This window comes from Centrocercus urophasianus, unplaced genomic scaffold, assembly GCF_019232065.1.
Source record: "Centrocercus urophasianus isolate 14NV4802_14NV808 unplaced genomic scaffold, USGS_Curo_1.0 seq_34, whole genome shotgun sequence".
Taxonomy (NCBI): Eukaryota; Metazoa; Chordata; class Aves; order Galliformes; family Phasianidae; genus Centrocercus; species Centrocercus urophasianus.
Genome location: NW_024884911.1, coordinates 8,347,209 through 8,368,293, shown reverse-complemented (window position 1 = coordinate 8,368,293; position 21,085 = coordinate 8,347,209). Strand labels below are relative to the sequence as shown.

At 51.3% G+C, this 21,085-nt stretch overlaps 1 protein-coding gene across 6 annotated transcripts in view; it reads right to left on the bottom strand.

Moving 5' to 3' along the window:
* Positions 1-4,362: 4,362 nt before the first annotated feature.
* MVB12B (multivesicular body subunit 12B) overlaps positions 4,363-21,085 on the bottom strand; it is a 50,083-nt gene continuing 33,360 nt past the window's right edge. For 2 of the 6 annotated variants that reach the window (XM_042830770.1, XM_042830769.1), the window contains 3 exons: positions 16,215-16,270; positions 14,449-14,508; positions 4,363-6,995 (listed from right to left, as the gene is read on the bottom strand). In XM_042830770.1, coding sequence (XP_042686704.1) covers positions 6,867-6,995; positions 14,449-14,508; positions 16,215-16,270 — 245 coding nt within the window. In that variant the 3' untranslated portion in view covers positions 4,363-6,866. Of the gene's footprint in view, positions 6,996-11,890; positions 11,978-12,831; positions 13,781-14,448; positions 14,509-16,214; positions 16,271-21,085 lie in introns of those variants that run through there. The other 4 variants (XR_006170881.1, XR_006170880.1, XM_042830771.1 and 1 more) reach the window with 4 other exon arrangements.

Below are 21,085 nucleotides of genomic sequence, written 5' to 3'. Positions count from 1 at the left end.
TGCACGTGCGTCAGCGCCCTCTGCCATGAGCAGGCCTGGAGCTCAGCTCTTTGGGTTGTTTTGCCATGTTTTCTTTGAGGTTTTTTGCTTCTTTATTACATGTTATAGTTTGAAGCCATCACAAATGATCCAGAACACAGAAGGACACCTGCTGGCCATCAGCACAGACTCAATGCTCCTGATTCAGATGGGGCTCATTGGTTCCGTAGTGACCTCAGAGTGAGGGCTGAAGAAGTGCTGCTGGGCTCCAGGCTCTGCTCCCCAGCACTGCCAGGGGGTCCCGCTCTGTGCAGCACAGAGGAGCCCACCTGGGGCAGAGCAGGGGAAGGCGCAGGGCTGGGCAGGCAGGATGGAGTGGTATTTCTTGGATGCTGAGGCATAATTTGGTGGCTGTTTGTCTATTGGTGCCTGTAAAGTTTCAGTGAATGACACAGGTTATGATTAAAATGATTGGTAATGTCAGAAACGTTCCATGGAGCTGCAGCTCAGGAGATGCCCGTAGACATAACCAACTGAAACACAACAGAGACGCACAATCCTTTCCATCTTCAAAATCATACCCTCTATTTCAGGGTGAATTTATCTGTGTGTCCCGTCCTCAGTGTTGCATAGCAGAAGACGTATTTAAGCAGTCACTGCTTATCTGACAGCATAAATCCATCTGTGCAGAAATAACCGTCCCTGGTGCTCACTGAGCTGCCGTGCCGTGCGCTGCTGCCCCGTGTGGAGCTGCTCCCTGGGCCGGGGCCGCACTGGCACTGCTGCACACACACTGCCTGCTTGGATGCTTGTTATTTTCCTTTCTTTATTCCTCACATCAGTCAGTAGGTGGAGGAGATAAAAATGAGCCTTCTCTGTATTTTCTTTGTCTGATCATTTCTCCATAGCCGTTTACCTACTTACTTTTCAGATACAAATAAGCTGCCCGAGATGAGGGTTTTCCTGGCCAGGCCTGGGACCTGACTCACATGGCAGTAGTGGTAAGGTGCCTTTAAGGCAAGTTGTGATCTTCTGTTCAACTACAGAAGTAACAAATGGTTACTGATTCCTACACTCCTAGCTACTCTAATCTCATCAGCACCACTGTCTAAATCCTAAATATCCCTGCAGTTGAACAACCCCAAGGGAGTTTCCAGATAACGTAGCATGAAGCAAAAGACCCAATAGAGTGGGCTCCCATTTCCCATTGCTTTTGTCTGAGCTGAGCTGGTGCATCTCCCAACACAGGAATGGTTCAGGAGTGAGACGGTGCAGAGAAGAGACACAGGCAGTCTCGGGTTCAAGGCCATTTCTCACTCACGCATTTTGTGTCTTCTGCAGCCCTGGGAAACTTCTGAGATGCAGCGGTTGCCAAGCAGAATACAAATGTGTTGATAGGCAAATGAGCTTAACTTTCGAACGGGGAAACAGTAATTCACAAATCAGCAGAAGTCTGCAGGCAGAGCTGCTGGCAGGGATACACAGAGAATTCACCAAATATTTGCAATAACTGCAGGGAATGGTTAAGAAGATATTGGCAAGCAAAATGTCAGCGAACGCTCCCAGCACGGAGCGGCTCAGTTTCCTTCTGGGGACCGGCTGGGATAGCGCCCGTTCCTGTGCCTGGACAGCAAGGGCCTTCTAAGAACAAACTGATTAAAGAGTGCTAGGCAACCAATAAACCTGGTGCAGTTTAAAAGAAGTCTTTTAACCTTGGAGGTCTTATTTTCCTTAATAGGAGGCTGGGAAACCCCTTGTTTTCCACAGTTTGATCAGCTCATTAACGAACTGACAATATCTCAGGAGCTGCTGATACTCAGTGCTTTAATAATAACATCTGCTGACTTCCTCAGGGCCCTTTTCAGAAGAAATTAGGTACAGGTCTGCATTGCAGGGAGAGCAGGGATGCTCTGAGTCTGCGTCCAGCTGGGAGCAGCAGCCGGGCTGAGGCTGACGCTCCCGGTGTGAGTGCGGCCGTGCGGCTGTGCCGAGCTGAGCCCCACACCCAGCGCTGCCGGGGGCGCACCGACGGAGCTCCGTGCTGCCGTGGGATCTTTTTAATCTCGTTTCCTACAAAAACAAGGCTCCTGTGATCCCTGCGTGCTTGTCTGTCTGCCCAGCCTGCCCAACGACTTTGAACTCTTTTTTTTAAACTGATTTGAACCAGATTTCATAGAGAAGCAGAAGTCTCAAGGATAATTAAGTTCCTACAAGTTTCATACAAGTAGGCATTTGGGCAGAAAATGGAATTCAGAGGTAGAACAGGCAAAAAAGTTTGCATTGAGATCTTTGAGTCCATCAGCTGGCTCCTGCCTGCAGCTGCCAGGGGTTGTGAGAGAGCATAAAACCTTTGAGCAATTCAGGCACAACTCAGTCACAGGAAACATCCCCATGCCCTCAGTGCTTAGCTGGACCGAGCACAGCCCTTATACTGGCCTTCCTCAGGTCCCGCAGGGAGCACTGCGTCTGTCCATCCATCCATCCGCCCAAGTGAGCCCACAGCTGCTGCCACAGGACTGCAGCACGTTGCAGCGCGGGGCTCCTGGCTGCTGTCTGGGCAACGTCTTTCCCGGCACTCCTGCTGGGAGCTGGGAGCGCTCCCCTGGAAGATGACCTAACGTGACCCCGTGGTGCCTCAGCCCCCCGCCTCCATTTCCTTCACGCTTCATCGCCCCTGTGGGCACTGTGCCCACCTCCAGCACAACCTCTGAGGAGCACAGCTGGGGGCGGTGGCACTGCATGGCTCAGACGTAGCAGAGCCCTCGATGGCTGCATGCAGCAACACAGCGCTCACCAGGCGCTCCCAGCCAGCCCTGCACAGATGGGGCTGAGCGAGGGGCTGTGGGGGGAGGAAGCGCCCACGGCCAGCAGCGGCTGCAGTTCTGGCAGTGCAGCGCATTCTGCAAAACGCTGTCCCTGTATCCAGACTGGAATGATAGATATCTAATAAAACACATCAAGAACCTTCCATTAGTACACTGAGTTTCGGTAAAGTTGAAGTCCAGGCAGCTGAAAGCTTCATTTAAACAATAAAAACAATAAAAGCACAAACTACACAAAGGAGAGTGGCAGCTGCTGCACGTAGGTATGAAAACTCTCCCAAGAGACAAGCACTCCTCTTACCTGTGGTTGGCCTTTGCCACATTGAGGAACCAACAGCTGTGGAAACAGCAGAGAGCAGTGCAGGCCGGGCAGCAGCGAGTGCAGCAATGAGAGGTACAGCACGAGAGGTGCACGGCAGCCGGGACAGCATCTTCAGTCTGTGCCAGTGCACACATCGCTGTGTGCGTGGATCAGCAGGTTGGCTGCATCGCGTCCCCCTGGGAGCAGCCGAAAGCACCATGCAGAAGCTGCATCCAGCACTGCTGTGATCTGTGGCCTCACCTTCCAAGAAAAGCTTTAGGTTATCCAAAGTAAGATTTTATTGATGATTGGGAAAAAAAAAAAAAAGGAGAGGAAAAAGCCAACAAGGAGATGTGCTTTTTTCAGCAGCAGAAGAGGTAACACCCGGGGGCTCAGAGCGCTGCCCGCAGGCACTCTGATCGCTGCACCCTCTGCAGCGCAGCCTCACTGCGTCGCGCCGCGCTCACCCCACAGCCACCGCAGCAGCGCTGAGGGTCCCACGGCCGGGCAGAGCCCTGCAGGGCCCCACGGGGGTCCGTGGGATGGGGGCGGCTGGCAGGGCTGGGTGAGCTGCTGGAAACCGTGACACGGAGCTGCCTCTGCAGTACGGGCTGGGGGGAAGGCTGTAAAAAAACAGGGCAGAGCAGCTGGATGAATACTCATTTTAATTTAAGATCCAACACTCACAAGTCAAACTACAAAGCGGTCCCACGTGGGGCGTTCTCACGTTTTGGTTTAATGGAGCATAATTCTAGAGGTCAAATTTCGCTCTGGTAGAAGTTTGTCACGAGGCACCCGAGAGCTGCAGGCTGGGACCCACGGCGCTGAGCCCCGCGCTGCCATCGGCCGCTCTGCCCTGATGCATCGCCCGCTTTATCGATGTCTGCGTGGCTTTAGAAAGAGGCATCGACCATTTTGCTCCCCTGAAGAAGCTCACAGTGTCATAATTCCAGTGTCAGGACAGATTAGGTTAGATGTACTGTGTGATTCCCAAAGGAAAACAAACTTCCAAACTTACTCTATTTGCCTCGTTACGAGTCACGGATTGCATTAGAGCTGAACATGTAATTCTGTCGCCTAATGTGTTAAAGTTGGCATGAATTTTATTCTCTGCACAAGGTGAGAAATTACTTAGCTAACAAAACATTTCGTTTCCCCCTCTTTGCGTTCCTTCTTTATGAGATTCTGAATGTGACATTTTCACAAAAAATCCCTACACTTATTTGTGAAAAATGTATATTAAAACCAAAACACATCAAATGGAAAGAAATCACAGATGGTTTTATTCACAAGCAGTAGAATTAATGGGCTTCTCTACTCTTTATAAATATTGGAAGCAGATGAGTTCATTACTATTTCACTCTAATAAGGAAAACCTGCTTTATTTTGACAAGACATCGACTTATCTGGTGTTTCTACTGAATAACTGATCTGTTTTCTTGGAAAAATAGAAGAAAGGTTATCAACAAACAAAAATATGCCGCCAACCAAAGAAATGCCAAACATCTTCATTTTGGATCAAGCAGAAACAGAATTTGGGGGATTTTGAAAATGTCGCTAATTTTCAGAATAGAAAGTTTTGAAATGTTTACTTTGTGGTTGTCTTAAATTTTTACATCTTTCAACAAAGCAAGCAGAAAAGTGAAAACATCTGAAAAGGCTTTGGAAAAGAAAAGAGTCAGCATGGCTGGATAAAGCTGTGGGCTCCTTTATCTTCGCGAAATCTGCACACATGGAGCAGAGTTCAGGACTTTCCTTTTTTTCCCAGTGCATTCAAACACTTCCCAGTTCACGATCCAAGCCGTGGCGGCTCTGCCAGACCTTCAAAGTGCTGCTGGCAGCCCTTCCTGCCGCGGGATAAAACATCATACCCTGGGGAAGCAAAAGCTGAGTCATTTTTAACCCCGACAACATTCACTGATGCGGTCATCCTGTTAGTCATGGAAATCCTGTGTTATTTCTATTTATGCTTCTTTCAACACTCATTAACCGAGGAGTGAGAAAGTTTCATTTTAAGCTGCAGAAGATGTTTACCCTCTCCGAGGCCACGGCAATCAGTTACATGGCTTATCCATCACTTCGAAGAAGGGAAAGGATTTGGAGATATTCCCAGGGCGAGTTAATTCTTGAAGCTGTAGGAGGGAGAAGAGGCAAAGAAAACAAACAACAACAAAAGCCACAGCGGCACAAAGCCCAGCAGCCTGTGACATCGCACCCCACGGCTGCTGCCAGCCTATGCCTGCTGCATCCCCAGCCAGCAGGAAGGCCGTGGGTGCGTGCAGCGGGGTGCTCTCCTGGGGGGCAGCAGTAGCTCCCAGTGCCTGCAGCTTAGGGCTGAGCTAGTTTGGCGGAACCAGGGGCACTTGCTTTAGGAGGTTATAAAAACATGTGCCTGAAGAGCATGTCGGGAACTTGGGAATTAATCTCCTTTAATTCAAAGGGCGCTCAAAGTATGTGAGATGGGGATATTGGCTGGGGTGAGAGAAGATGCCAGAGGTCACAGTGTGCACCACCGCTGAGTCAAGTTCAGAAAAATAACAGCAGAACGAATAACAAACTTGAGTTCTAACGGTGTGACGTGAACCTCTCCCCCATCGAGAAGTCCATTGTGCCCCCGGGGTGCCTGCAAAAGGGAGAGAGCTGCCAGGACCACCTGCGCTGGGATCCATGGGGCCAGGACCCCCTGCCCAACCAACAGAGCAGCCCTGCCCCTGCTGTGTACTGCCTGCACTGCTGCCTGCACCTCCCCATTCTGGGCATCATCCTGTCCCCATCCTGCCTCGCTCTGAGCCTTCACCCCACTGCGGAGGCAGCTCTGCCCTGCAGACCATGCTGACAGTGGTACTGGAGCTGCAGCCTTCCCAGTCGCATTCCCCGCTGCTGTTAAATCGCTCGCCAGCAGCAGCATTTGACAAAGAGAGCACGAAGCAGGGCCACACAGAGCAGAGCATGGGTCGTAAAAGCATGGCACCTTCCCTGTAACTCACACATCCATCCTTAACTGCCTCTCTTAAAATACAGCCGTATTTCAGAGCTGATTATAAAACCCTGTTTACTTCTGCAGAATCCCAGTTTATATTTGTAAAAAATGAGACCATGGAGCCCTGAGCCCAGCAGGGTTGCTCTGAGCCCACGCAGTTACCAGAATCTCTGCACCAGCACCAAACCACAATGCTGTGCCAGCACCAAGCCCCAGAGCTACTGCTCCCTCCAAGAGAAGGCCTTGCCTGAGGCCCAGGGCTCTCCCCGCTATCAGATCACTGCAGATGGGGTCTGTGGCTGTAGTTGCAAGGTGCCCCGCAGTCCCACAAGCTGCATGCTGTGCTCAGGCTGCACGCTGCTGTCACCTGCTGCACACTGCTGCAATGCCAGCCGCTCCTGGCCCTGCCTGAGCACTTCATAGAGGATAAATGAGTTGTTCCACTAACTTTGCCTGCATCTATTGTACTGAACTCGCTGCCACACACACTTGGAACGCTGCCTGTGCAGCAGTGTATTTGCCATGTATGGTCCTTTCCCCTCCAGAAAATGCTGAAGTCAAGATATTTTGACTTCTGATTTTTGACTTTGCAGCATAGAATTTAGCAGACATTTCAGATTGGTTTACAAGGATAAAAACAAACACAAACAAAAGCAAATTACCTTCATGAGGTTCATGCCATCACCTCTGCAGCCACGGGCAGCCAGGAGCAGCCAGCTCTGCAGCTCATCAGAAGGCTCACAGCTCCTGGTCCAACCGCCAGTGACTCCTCTGCTCCTATGGTTTATGTCCTGTGCCTGAACTCAGTCACATCTCTTGCAGTGTCCTTTGCTCTCCCAGGTAGCTTGAGAGCACAGGAAAGGCTGTACCTGATTTCAGCCTTTGCGTCCCACCAGAACCGCTCAGAAAGTCCCTGTTAGCACCAAGCAGAAGGAAATGGTGATGTGCAGCTGGGACAGAGAGAAAAGCTCCTTTGTGAGTCCCCTGTATTCAAGCCTACAATACCTGCTCCTCTCTGAGACCTTCCCATCCAGGAACATTTATGAGTAATGATTTTCTATTTTCTTCAACTTCCTCAAAATCATGGGATGGGGAGGTGAGAAAACTCACCACTGCAGGACGTTGCTGGAAACATCCACCTGGCCAGAAGCCCAGCTTCTTACTCACTTAGGATGCTAACCTTGTACTGTTCTAACTCCTGAACAAGTATTCATCGTGGTATCGTGGTATCAAATGCTGCACTGAAGTCAAAGAAAACACTGTTTTTACTGTAAGTAAACATTACTTGTATCAAACTAACCTGTAATCTTACCAAGAAATAAAAATAGTTCCAGGTGCTACAGTTAAAACCGCTGCATTGCAGCAGAGTTCAGAATAGCACTGACTGATGTTTATTCTTCCTGACACATTCTAACTCCAGGTTTGGGATCCAAAGAGGCCAATGCAGCGGTGGTGAGGAGCCAAAACCAGCAGACTGGTCCCAGGGCCGAGTGCTTCTGCTCCTGTGAGCAGTTGTGGCACTGTAAGCTTCTTAAGCTCCAAAATTAACACATACACAAAACAGAGAATAAACCAATCATAACAGATTTTATTTAACAAATTATATTAAGAGTACAGACTGTTATCACACAATGAAACTTCCCTTTGTAAAATACAGGAGAGTCATCTAAAATAAATATAAAAGGTAGTAACATTCATTAGGTTAATGCACAGTAAATTTGTTTTCAATAACCCAACACAATGCATAGCATCTCAAAACAACACTTGCCAACTGCATAAAAGGTTTCTCTCCTCCTTTTGTCTGACGGCGTTTAAAACTGTTGCTGTTTGGGAACAATTTTACAATAACTGACCGAAATATCCAAACCGTTTGGGTTCCCTGCACCGAACGAAGCGAGAGGCCCCTCACAGAGCCTTTCTCTTAGCAGGCAGCACCTCCCTACCTGCAGCACTGCCGCTGGCTTTACGGCTCAGTACAGCGAACACCGACCCCGCGCGGCCGCCCCGGCGCCGGGATCCTCGCTGGCCCAGGCCGGCGCCGAGCCGATGCTCGATGCAGGCACGCTGCGGGAGGAGGGCAGCGGGGCACGGCGGCCGTGGGGCTGGGACTCCATCGCCAGGCCCTCGCCCAGCCAGCATCGCTGCTCTGCCGTGGGCTGAGCACAGCAAGGATGTTATCTCTTCTAAAGACGCCGGTAAACCACGTGCTGCAGGCTCCATCTTATGCAGCTGTTTGTGCCGCCCTTGGGAAAGGGGCAAGGAGAGCTGCAGCGGCTCTGCCAGGTGCCACCAGGTGCCACGCCAAACAACCCAAGGTTCCAGACCACCAACAACGCCCTACTGCACAGGAGGCTCCCAGAGGACCCTCTCCTACAAACAGCGGGTAACCGCAGCGACAGTCGAAGGAGAAAAGTCTGACGAAGCTTATTTCTACAAACTACAGCTAGGAAACACTCCCACAGGAAGACACCTGCTAGGTCCGTCCACACCTGATCACAAAGTTCACGCTCTACATTACTTTCTGCACTAATATCTTGCCTTTCCATAATTAACACATTAGACATCACTGTGTGTCCTGGATAGTCCACGAGTCACCCCAGCAGGCTCTTTGCTGAGGGAAATCCAGGAGGCAGCACACCTCTCCTAATTCACATCAGAAGGTATATTGTACAGTAAGTAAACCTCTGCTGCTTTTCTATTTCTTGCAGAGATACAAATCTGGTGGATAATCCAGCAAACTAATTTCTCCATTAGCCACAACATTAAGCTAGCTGGTATCTAGTTTTGTTCTAGAAAAAGAGACAAGGTAGCCGAACACATCTGGCACAGCTCTGCAAATCCACTTCTGTTGCCGTCTGCTGACAAATCCCCTCCCTGTCTGCTTCAGAAGGCTTCTCTTCAGCCAGAAAACATCAGAATCAGGCTGCCTGAACACTGACTCCCTGGGCAGTGCTAGCACACTGCATGTTGGACCAGCAGGGAGGAAGATGCAGAGATGCTTGTGCGGGCTCCAGCGTATCGCTGCAAGCATGCAAGGACCAGCCTTGCAATGAGCCACTGAGAGTACAAAAGTGGCAGAACAGTAAAAAACTGCCTGTGGAAATACTGATCTGGTACCCACAGCCTGGGGATGCAGAGGTGCAGCAAGAAAGCTTCCGAAAATCAGTGGATCACAACAATGACACACCAAACCAGCCAAGCTGTGCTGTATCTCACCATGCTTCTAAGGGGAGACTCTGAGCTCTCTCCCTTTGGAAATGCCAACAGTTTTTTAGACTGGTTAGCATGGCTGAGAGCACAACTGGCCTCCAGTGCTCAGGACATCCCTACTGCGCTCATACAGACAGAACTGCAGTCACACTTTTCATACTTTCAGGAACAGCTATCTTTGCAGTGCCACAGTGCAGAAACACTGCGAAGACCCAAACTATTCTATCTTCCAAATTGATTTGCAGACACATCCCTTAAGTAGATTTGCTAAGCTAGTGAAAGAGAAGAGAGAAGGAGAACCAACTATACAAATATATCCTGAAGATTTCTTAGATGCTTGTGTCAGCTGCCTGTCCTGTCAACATTTTGAGCCATCCAGTGTTTCTTGTAGGTCACTGAGGAAAAAGCTGAACTTACTACTTGAGAAGGCTAAGCTACACAAAAGCACAAGTTTCACCTGCTCTAAGCTACATCTCATGGGAAGGGACTCAGCGCTGCAAGCCTGCTTCCCCTGAGACATCCTCAGGGAGAGCTCCCTCAGATCAGAGCCTGGCAGTGCCCAAAGCTGCTCCTCACCGCTGTGCGGTCGGTGCTGCCCTGGGCATGTGGTGAGGTGGTGGGCAAGGTGCTCCTCCAGATATGCCCCCATCTCCTGGTAGCAAAAGCTGACCCTCAAGCTTGGCACTGTCTCTGCAGCCCTCGCTCCCCTGCCACCAGCAATGGGGAACGCTGGCTATCTGCAGCTCTGCCGCCCCAAAGCCGTGAGGATGCACCGCCGCGGCCAGCTTCCACCTACCTGCAGCACCCACTGCTCTACAGGAGAAGCTATGAATGGATGCCGCAGAAAACTACAGGACAAATTACAAGCAGAAACACAGAACGACAAAAGATGGATGATATGGGCACACTACTACAGCATAGAGTGGATTTGAACTTCAAGTGAACCTGAGCCAAATGACCAGGCTGCCATGGTGTGTTCATTTGTCGATGTCGGCATCATCAATCCAGCCTTTGTGAAGCTTGGCAGTGAGGTCTGGCTTTGCTTTCCTGCAGGATAAATAAGAACTACAAATGGTGCTGCAACCTTCAAGTAAATGAGCACTTCCAGGGGGTCACTCAAACCTCTAGAGCTGATGCAAATGAAATAGCTTTAATTCTTTTGACCAAGTTATGACACACCTGCAACTGAATCTGCCTGTGCTTTCAAATCACACAGCCTTGCTTTACAGAGGCAGTTTTAGAAAATGATTACCTGACTGGAAGAAGTTGAAGCAAAGAACTGGAATCAGACTATCCTGAACGTTAAGGTATTTTGTGCTCATTATCCCAGCAATACGATATGGTGCCTTAAAACCAGAAATGAGTCTTTGGACAAGAAATACTTTACATATGTACAAATAAAAAATACAAGCTGACAGTACAAAACCTACCGTTAGTCACCATTCCATCCAACTAGAAAATACAAGATCCATCAAATGCAGTGCAAAGCAGGTCAGGGCATACATGTGACCCAGACAGAGAGCGGCAATACTGATACTTGTTACTATGGCAATTGCATTTCAATGGGGTTAGGTAATCATTATTTTACAATACAAAAAGTTGTACATTTTAACACTTACTTAAAAATTGCCATTTTGCTGCCATGATGTAGCTTTGTTCTACAGCAGAAACTTGAAAAAGCAGCACAGATCAGATAGGCATTTCTCAATAACTTATTACAGCAACAGACTTTTCCAAGACATGCATTCAACTCTGGAGCGAGCTCACAAGGAGGCTGAGGTCAGCTTTACGCATCAGCTCTCATGCTGCGCTACGCCAGAGTTCAGTGCTTCCCTCCAGAGTGCCGGAGGGGACGGGCACGCCTCTTGTAGCAGCTACGAGGCAAAAACGAGACACCCGCTCCACGCCGCAGGCGGGCAGCAGCATCCACCCGTCAGCGGGGCGCGGCTCAGCACGGCGCGCAGGGGCCGCCCGGACCGCGGCCAGCGTCCAGCCGGGGGCAGCCGGGACGTTCGCCACTCGAGGTCGCCGCGCACAGCAGAGGAACCGCAGCGCCGGACTCCGCGCGACCTCCGTTTGCCAGCTGCCGAGGAGAGGGGAGGCGTAGCGAGGCCAGAGCGAGAGGCCCCGGCCCCACACGGCCGTGGCAAAACGAAGATCTGAGCCTGGGCCGATCGCGGCTGCGGCGGAGCTGCCGTGCGCCCCACGTCCGGGGCCACCACCGAGCACCGCGGGCTGGGCCCGCTGCTGACGGCTGAGTCTTTTTCTTTCTCAGGGCTCGCTGCCGAGCGTCCCTGATCGTCTGCGAGCTCACAGCTGGCCGTGCACGGCGCTTCGCTACGGTCGGCCGTTTTGTGACCGTCCTACAGCAGGGGATACGGGAACGGGAGCAGGCGGGAGGCCGCCGGTCGCTCTCCGAGCAGCATACTCACGTGGAGACGCGTCTGCAGCAGCTGCCGAAGGGTCGCGAGGTCTGACGCGCGGAGCGGGGCGTACGGAGGCGGTGCGGGGCGGGGCGAGGCCGGAGCGGCGGGGCCGCGGGGCCCGGAGCCGCGTCCCGCTCAGTAGTGCTGCACGCGGCCGCTCCGGCGCCGGCGCTCAGGACGGCGGGACCGGCGGGCAGCGCGTGGGGCTGGGCGGCAGGCGGGCTGCCGCGCTCTGCTCCGTCCTGAAGCTGTAGTCGTACTGCGGGAAAGCGAGACAGAGGCGCCGTGGGACACCCGACTGCGGGCTCCCCGGCGTGGCCCCAGGGGGAGCGACCCGAGCGGGAGGCGGGGCGGGGGGCACTCCGGAGAATCACCCCTCTCCAGCAGTCCCACGTTAACCCGGCACGCCCGCTGCGCCGCCCTCCACACCGGGCAGCGGGGCAGGACGAGTCCCCGCCGCACGCCCGGTTACACAAGCCGTACTGCCGTAATTACAACCGTCGGTTCGGCAACCTGGGCGGAAGCCCCTGAGCCCGCAGGTCTCGGCCAACCCGGACCGCTCACCCCGGGCAGCACCGCCGAGCTCCGAGGCGCGGGGCCGCCGCCGCCGCCACAGCGCCACCTGGCGGCGGTCAGTCCGGGCACGCCCCCCGCCCGCCCCGCCGCACGGCGGCACCGCGGCACAGCGCCGGGCGGGGCCGAGCGAGAGCCGCACCGGGACCCCGAGCGCCGGCCTCGTCTGCGGGCGGAGCGGGAGCCGAGTCGCGCGGTGCACGGAGGCGCTGGGCACTAGGGGGTGCTCGGCGACCGCTCCCGGGCTGCGCTGCAGTCGCCTCCCGGCCTCCTCCGCGTCACGGTGCACGCGCGGCGCGACGGGAGTTGGCGCTGCCACGGCAACCGCGGCACCGCGCGCAGCTTCCATTTTGTCCGCGCGGCACCGAGCGCTGCCAGCTGCGGGGCGGCGTGTCAGCGAGCCGCGCTTCCAGACCGCCTTTTAATTGGCAGGCATGTCTTCATTAATTGCACCTCAATGTCACGATGTCGCAGCCAGCAGCACCACCCCGAGCTACAGAAGCAATAAGCCTCATTTTTCAACACACAAACACATAAAGATGTCAGCTCAAACTGTTTACTAATTAACACTTAAAAAGACACAAATTAGATATGCGTGGCTAAGAGCAATTATAATCAAGACGAATTTCTCTAGTCATTTGGGAACTGAAAAAAATGCCTAATTGCTGGAACCGATGTTTTAAAAACTGAAATCATGCCAGTTAGCAAATATGTTCATTTAAAGAACATTTCATGTGACTGCACTCTGGAGAATTGACTACAAACATGAGAACAAGGAAAAATATTTCTGTATAAAATTAAAATTTTAAGCTCCTTCAGATTTACAACTTCTTCATTAAATATATTTGCAAAAAGCAGCCTAAGAAAACTTGAAGCCATTAAGTGGTTAAACGGGCAGCCCTCCTTGTCAGTTTAAAAAGAATGATTAATATTAGATGCACACTTCACTAATTAGACTCCAGACTTTCAGCTCAATGCTGAGCTAACGAGGACGCCTCACTTGGAGAGCAGAGGCCTGCAGCAGCCCGAGCAGCACAGGCCCACGCAGCCCAACCTGCCGGAGCCGCACACAGCACAGCCCTGCTGCTGCACCGCTGCACCACGTGCAGCCCGCCTGGCGCTCACACAGGAAGTTTCCCTGCCTGGGACACGAGGACCAGCAGCGCAACTCGCTGCAGTTCTGCAAGGAGACGGCAGCAGTGCTGCGGGGCTTCTGCTCCTCACTGCCATACATGCACTGAACTGGGCACAGGCCAACTGCGCCCTCATCTTAAAACCAAGCGTCTTCACCCTCTGCTCTCACTGGGTTTCATCATTTGCTCACACACTCCCAGCACACAGCCGTGCAGGTCCTGGGCCTGGTGCAGCGAGAGGCTGGCTCCAGACACAGCCTGAGGGTGCAGAAGGCACCTCTTTTCCCTGATTCTCCTGAGAGGGTGGGGTCCTTTCATTGGGCTCACTGTGCAGCTTGGAGGATGGGTGCATACATCTGCAAATGTGGCGACAGAGAACAATAACTCTTGGAATTCTCTGGGAATACTTTTTGCAAGGCATCTAGCTCCAGGGAAAACATTCTTGCTGCTTTGGAAATCCAGAAGATTGGCTTTAATGGTGCTATTGCTTGCAAGGGAAATAAAGTCATGCAGAAATTCGCAATATTTATATTTGCAGCTATCTATGTGCAGACAAGATACTTCATCAAGGAATATGGGCTGCATAATTAGACTTTTCATTACTCTGAAAAATACATAGCCTGCAATGGATCAGGAGGGTGTGAGGAAAGCCAGCAGGTGCCAGCCCCAGTGCTCACAGTCTCCCAGCACAGCCTTTAACCCTGACGGTGTGCACAACAGAGGTGTTTGAGAGCAAGGAGGCACAAAGGCAATGCATTCTGATGATAAGAAAGATTAAATAAGAGAGGCATCTGGAACTAACTGAAGGGCAGCAGACTTTGCCACTGGATTCAATACCTGAAGATTCAGTAGGCACAAATTACAGATGTTTCTAATTCCATATTAACTATTTGACTCAAAACTGACTTCATCCACAAACAGTGAGTTGGGAAAGATGAGAGCTTTACCACAGGGCAGAGGATCTTACAACCAAATAAGCACAGATCTCATACAGCTTTTGCTCAGTGTATGACTGGGTACCTACCTCCTTTTCAATTTCTGCAAGGCTTTTGATTGTGATGCCCAAGAGATCAACTGGCTGCATCTGTGGGGAAAAAAACAAACAAATGTCCAATTTAGTTTGTTGGGGTTTTTTTCTATTGTTTTGTTTTCATTTTGTTTAAAGTCAGCAAAGATTCTATCACCAGAGATTTAGAGGCACCATCTGTAAACGCATGCATAATCCTATTTCTTGGTGCACCACAAGAGTGAAGAAGCAGAAGCTGGTTTAGGGATAGCAGCTCTAATGCCTTTCTCCCTAAGCGGGGACAGCTGACACCCATTACTGCATCACTTCAGATAGGGCCTCCTCGCTGCCCTCAGCACATGCCCCGCACTGCCCACAGGCTTTGTTTGGCCGCAGCACACAGGTGTGAGTGGCACGGGCGGGGAAACAAAGTGACCGAAGTGACCATATGGTGGCAATGGTGTCTAAAGGATCTGAGGGGAGGATTAGCACAGCCTAATCTCTCTGCGCTTGTCCTTGCAACAGGGGACCCAGCTTTCCGGGAATAACGGCCCATAAACAACCCTTGCAGAGAGCAGTGGATGTGAAAAACTGCATCCGGCTGCACACACAGGTTGTGTCAGCGAGAAAAAGGATGTACGAAGCAGGAGCATGGTGGGAAAAATCAGACACAGCTGACGTTTTTTGCTGTAACAGATTCTCATAAATTTGCTGTAACAGATTCTCATAAATTGACTTTAAAAGAGATACTGTTTTAGTGATTAGATGGATTAAAGAACTGGTAATGGGTTGCATTAGGCTCTCAGGGCTTCTGAGTTCCAGCCCACCAACTCCGGTCAGTGCTGTGGGACTGCTGTGAGCTGCAGGATGCGATGCTGAGCAGCTCCCGCAGGGCCCAAGTGTGCTGTGCGTGGGGATGCCCTGGCTGTGCCGCCGTGCTGTGTGTGGGGACCTCTCTGCTCTGCTGCTGCGCCACAGATGCCCTGACTTAAATAATCTCTCAAGCCAGAGGGCAGCAGGACCACTAGAATCATTTTTCTATCGCTGTTCCTGCTCCTGGCGCTCTGCAGAGGTCCAGCTGTGGTGTCATTAGGACTCAAGCACCTCTCTAAACTTTCCAGGCTGGAATTGGTAAACACGATGGCACATTTTCACGTTGGAATTGGATTTCCTCCAATGTAGCCATGGCAACCCTGCTATCTCGGGTCAGCCGCAGCTCCTCAGCTCCATGTGCAGCCACCAGTGCTCACAGTGATTCAACAGCTCTGGAAGGCCCAGGTGATGCCAACTGCACTTAGTTTTAGGGCAGAAAAGGCGGTGGTGCTCCCGGCATCGCCCTCAGGTGAGGCAGTGGGAGGAAGGAGCCCGGCCTAGCCGTGGGCACAGTGCCTGACCTGGCATCACACTGCTACCACTGGCCTGACCTTCAGGGTGCACAGTAGAACCTGTGAGGCTGACTTCTGCGATGCTGCATCAGTGGCATAGAAATGTGGTAGACATGAGTATTTGCAGCTTTCTTCAAATCTCTAATAAGAAATAAAAGGTGTTTCCAGTGCCCAAAGCCACGCTGCCACTCCCATTTTAATGGTGTTAAACCTTCCTCTCCTGGGAGAAGTCAGCTCCTGTGCAGACCTGGCCCCAGGCTGCTTCTGCCCTACAGCTCAGCAAGATGTGGGTTCCCAGAGATCAGCTCCCAGAAGCAGGCAGTTTGTGTCAATGCCTTGTGACCACTCCCCATGAACAGACAAACTATGGACATGGGAATGAGAATGAAGACAACTCACCCCTTCAGGAGCGCACGCAAACTTCTCCGAGATCATGAAAGGCACTCCATCCATTGCTGTAAGGGACAAAACAAGCAGAGATGTTACTTTTCCAGCTCACTTCTGGTGTGCAACTTCACGCTCACAAAAACATACCAAGTGTACACAGCAGTGACATCGGACTGATGCTCCATGGACGTTACTGACAATCATTTCTCCCTCCAATCTCCCAGCGGTTTCTCTCCATTCAAGACACAACTACAAAGTCAGCGGCTCGATCAACCTTCCTTGCTCTACTCAGTGTAATTTCATGGTCTCAGTTTTAAGTTTGGTTCCAATTTGGGCCAGATGCCAAAACGGGATGGTGTTTGCAACGCAAAATAAACACTCTGAAAGGACAGGTATTTATTTAACACTACCACAGAGATCCATCTGAGCTAACTTGGTGTCTGAGCAAGAGGAAAAGGAAAACACCTGTTCAGGTAACTTTCACCTTCCAAATGCAAAGCTGTAAGAACTGCTACCTGGGCAGAACTACTGCCAGCCCCTTCCCTTGCCCGGCTGTCATCATTCGAGATTTGGCAGCAAGAAACAGAGCTGAAACAAAACGCAAATGGCCTCTGGGGGACAGAAATCAGTGAAGTAGAGGACAGGCACACGGACACGTCACTGTGCCAGGCACTCTCTGCAGCACCACCTTAATGATATTAAGAGGATTTCTTCTATTTTAATGTCTTGTATATTCTTCTCTGATAACGCAGTGATGCTCAGTGTTCCTGTCTTGTTATCGCTGCCTTGGAAACTTCACAGAAACCCTCCCACAAGATATGTCAGTACAAGTGAGCCACTTACTTCTGAAGCATGCATCTCAGCAATTTCCACGCAAGACTGAAAAGGGCACATTTCTAAGGCAGAGTGCAGCCCCAGACACACACGCTTTGTGTCAGTTACACCTTTAAGTTTCAGCTCTCAAGGAAATAAAAACTTCAACCAGGCCAACTTTAACCCCTGAAATGCCCTCCAGTAATCCTCAAATACGGTTTTCTTTCACAAAGCATCTGCACCCCTGAAGCCTGCATCTCCCCGCTTGCTGTTTCCTAACTGCCATCAGCACCAGCGAGTTATTACGTTAGTGATTTAATGAGTCATTTAAGAATACTTAGCATCTGACACACTATTTTTGACTTAAAGAACCAAACCAAATGAAAACAAAAAAAACCCCACTCCACTGAGATCATTTCATTATCAAAGGTGTTATGTGGCAGCCACGGTGTTTCATGAAACAAAAGGAAACAGATGAAAAGCAGCGTCACAAAACCCTGGAAAGTTCTGAACCTGGAAGACCATCTGCATCCATTCCCCCCGCAGAAGCTGCTTTGATCGCTCGCGCCGCTGTTTGTGCGGCGATCTGCAGGATGGGCCGCGCTGCCCTGCGCCCGCCCTGCCAGCAGCAGCTGAACGCGGGGCGTGCCAAGGGCCCAGCAGCACAATTAGCACTCTCCCAAACAAACGAGCTTCAACAGAGCTGTAATTAAGCAGGCCTGTAATTAAGTATATGCCCTTTATCCTAACGATCATACTTAAAAATGGCACGATGCATGGAAGCGTGTTATTAATGGCACAGTCCCAAAGCGCAGGGAGTGTGCACAGGAGCTGGCACGGCAGACCCATCACACTACAAGGAAAAGGCAGAAGGCCAGCAGCTCGCCCAGCAGCTCTGCACAGCCAGGCAGAACTCACGGCACTTACACACGCCGTGCTGGGGCAGTGATGGCTGGCGCTGCAGAGTGCCCACAGCTGGGCAGAGCCCGGCCTGCGCTGCTGTGCTGGGCAGGCAGCGGAGGGGAAGGCCTGCTGAGAGCCGCAGCGCTGCGCCCGGATGGCTTCTCCCCTCCGTGGAACATCTGCAACAGATCAGGGAGCTGCCTGCTCCGCTCTCAAAACCAGAAAAAAACAGACAGGGATCTCAGAAAGAAAAATGTCAGCGCCGCTTAATGTCTCTGAGAAACAGCTCCTCCCTGAAGGTCATGAGCAATTAGCTCGTCTGCTGGAATCAGAAGAGTGCCCAAAGAGCCCACGGCCAGAAGTGCTGAGCCCAAACTCCGGGGAAGTCCATCAGCCCACTGCGGGGCCACGCGCCCCACAGCCCCTCCTGGCTGTAAGCACGAGCTGTTAGCTGACTTAGAAACTCCCCCTGTGCCCCGAGGAGCACCGTCACCCACTCTGAGCACACGATAGATGCCGCCTTCTTTGCTGCAGACTCCAGCTAAATCGCGGTTGTCAAATTAGTAATTCATCTTTCTAGAATAACTATATTTTTAGCAAAGCTACCAGATTTAAATAATCAGACCTGCCAATGCTACCCTCATTTAAACACGCTGACGAACTTTCACAGACAGCATCAGTTAACATAATGAGTTTCTGGATGACAAAGAACTTCAGACTGTAGTTCTCTACACTACCCAGCGTAATAAGCACTTGTTCTTTTCTACAATGTGCACATAAAGAGGAATCTAAATAATAATTGCTGTAATTATCTTGAAAAATATGTGGTGATTAATGGTGATTATGAAAATCTGTATCATTGTTCATTGAAATCTCCAACGATCAGCTGGTTTCTTGAAGCAGCCACTGCCGAAGGCCGTGGAGCACAACGAGCGGCGGAGCTCCGTCCACCCGCAGCCGTCCCAGCGCCCAACGCTCCGTGCAAGGCACCAAGTCCAACCTGTTATTTATGCAAATAATTAATTATTCTCGAATCCAACTAGCAGTTTGTCATGACACATTAATGACTTGATAGACTTCTATGAACTAGTGAACACAGGACAGCGGAGCACTTTTATCGTCATTTAATTTAAAAACGATCCTGTGTGAAATTATCTAGTCGTGAGTGATGGAAGCATAAAGAACAGACTCAGCAAAGCTTCTTTTGGATCATTGCTTTATTAATGGTAACGTCAGGGAAATGAAAAATGCTAACATTGTCATATTTAGCTCCTGGGTGCAGACAAATAGTGCCGTGCTGCTGGGTGTGCACACTGCGGCAGTGCCGGTGCCTCACAGCGCAGCCACGGGGACGTGGCACAGCCCTCTGACCCCTCCTCACATCCTCTCCATGCGCTTCTGTAGCTCTGGCTATTTTCACTGCTCTCTGCATGGTCTTTTACACTTGAATTTTCACTTGCTGATCTTAAAAATATTTAAATAACTGAATAACAAAATACTTTCCTGCATTGCACTGAAAATTAAACATCAATAACCGCTTCCACAACCCACAGGAAAACACACAGCCCTGAATGCACTGCCACCGCAGCACAGCTCAGTGCCTGCACCCATGTGCACAACTGTGCAGGACACTGAGAGCTGAGGAACGCTGTGGTCTCAGCCCCAAAGAAAGCTGTTCACAAGTGCAGAGAAAAGCAGCCTGCAAGGCAACAGAAGGAGGGCACGAACTTTCCAGGGCGAGCTGCTCCCTCCACGATGTACAGCTAAGCCTCCTACTTCTGTTCTTCTGCACACAGCCATGTAAATAGCAGCCCGAATAGTACAGCATGTGTGCCACGTGCCATATGGAGCAGCACCGCTACTCCAGAGCACTGTGACAGCCAAACCCCAGAGGAGAAACAGCAGCACCTAGCAGCTCACCACCTTCCTCCAGGAGCACCTCCAGCTCTGTTTGCGGCCCAGGGGAACGTCCCCAGCACGAGGCACCTCAGGCCACAGCGCAGCCTGGAGCTGCCCAGAGCTCCCCAGGAAGGTCAGGCTCACCACGGAGAGGAGTCCTGGCAATGGAAACAGCCACAGCTTTTCTGTTCATCCTGAATGACATTGATTCAAAACACAGACCTGGAATAAATTTACATTTTTGCTAATTTGATTGTCAGCCTTGATTTTCTCTATTTCCTGCATAACTCACGACACAACACAATTAGTTCTGTACTGCTAGATCAAGCCCTGAAAACACTTGAGCAATACTCCTGGCTTTGATTATTTTCTCTCTTTAAATAACATGAGGGTTAAGCACTGCATGGTAATAGCTAATGGTACCTGGGTGCTGCGGCTGCCCCACATCGCCAGCATGGAGCAACTTCAAACAAGCTCTTCGGATCGCGAGTGTTTGGGAGCTCTTGATTTTATTATTTTTTAATAAAATGTCTCCTTTGAAGTCTCTGCAACATACTGAACTTCAAAGCTTACACCTAAGCACGTGCTGCTCCCAAGCAACAGCCCTTAATTAATTAGAGCAGAGCTGATACAGCGTGGGGCGCTCACACAGCTCTGAGCAGCACAGCGGGGTCGTGCTCTGAAGGAAACACAGACACTGCTCCATCACCTCCAGCTCTGACTGAAGGGAGCAGAGCCTGTGGGGCCGCAGCAGGCTGACAGCAATGCCAGCGTGCACAACTCAGGTTGGGGTCAACAGTTGCAAAAAGCATCTGAGGAGGCACCCACAATGGCTGCAGTGTTCCCTGGCTGTGGCTGTAAATTTCCCCCCTTGATGAGAGAAACATCCTGCTTGGGGCAGACTGCTTCCTCCAGCACTCATGTTCTTGGCACCTCAGCCATTTGCAGTACTGCAGGTTGGGACCAGGGCACAGTAAAGGAACACAATGCCTTTTGTTAGGGGCTCTGGCCCTGCAAGCTTTGATTTCCCTTAGCTGACATGTATCTGGCTTTTTGTAAAAACAGAGGGGAGGAGCTGCTGCTGCAGGAGGCGCCAGTCCTGCACCCAGCACTGCGCGCAGCAGGGCGGTGCAGGGAGGTGCAGAGCGGTGCCGCACGAGGCGGTGCCCAGCTGTCGGCAGCTGCAGTGCAGCTGAGAGGGGCTGGGGGCACAGTGGTGCCACACAGCTGGCCAGGACCTCGCCTCCTGATGTAATTCAGTTTTTAAG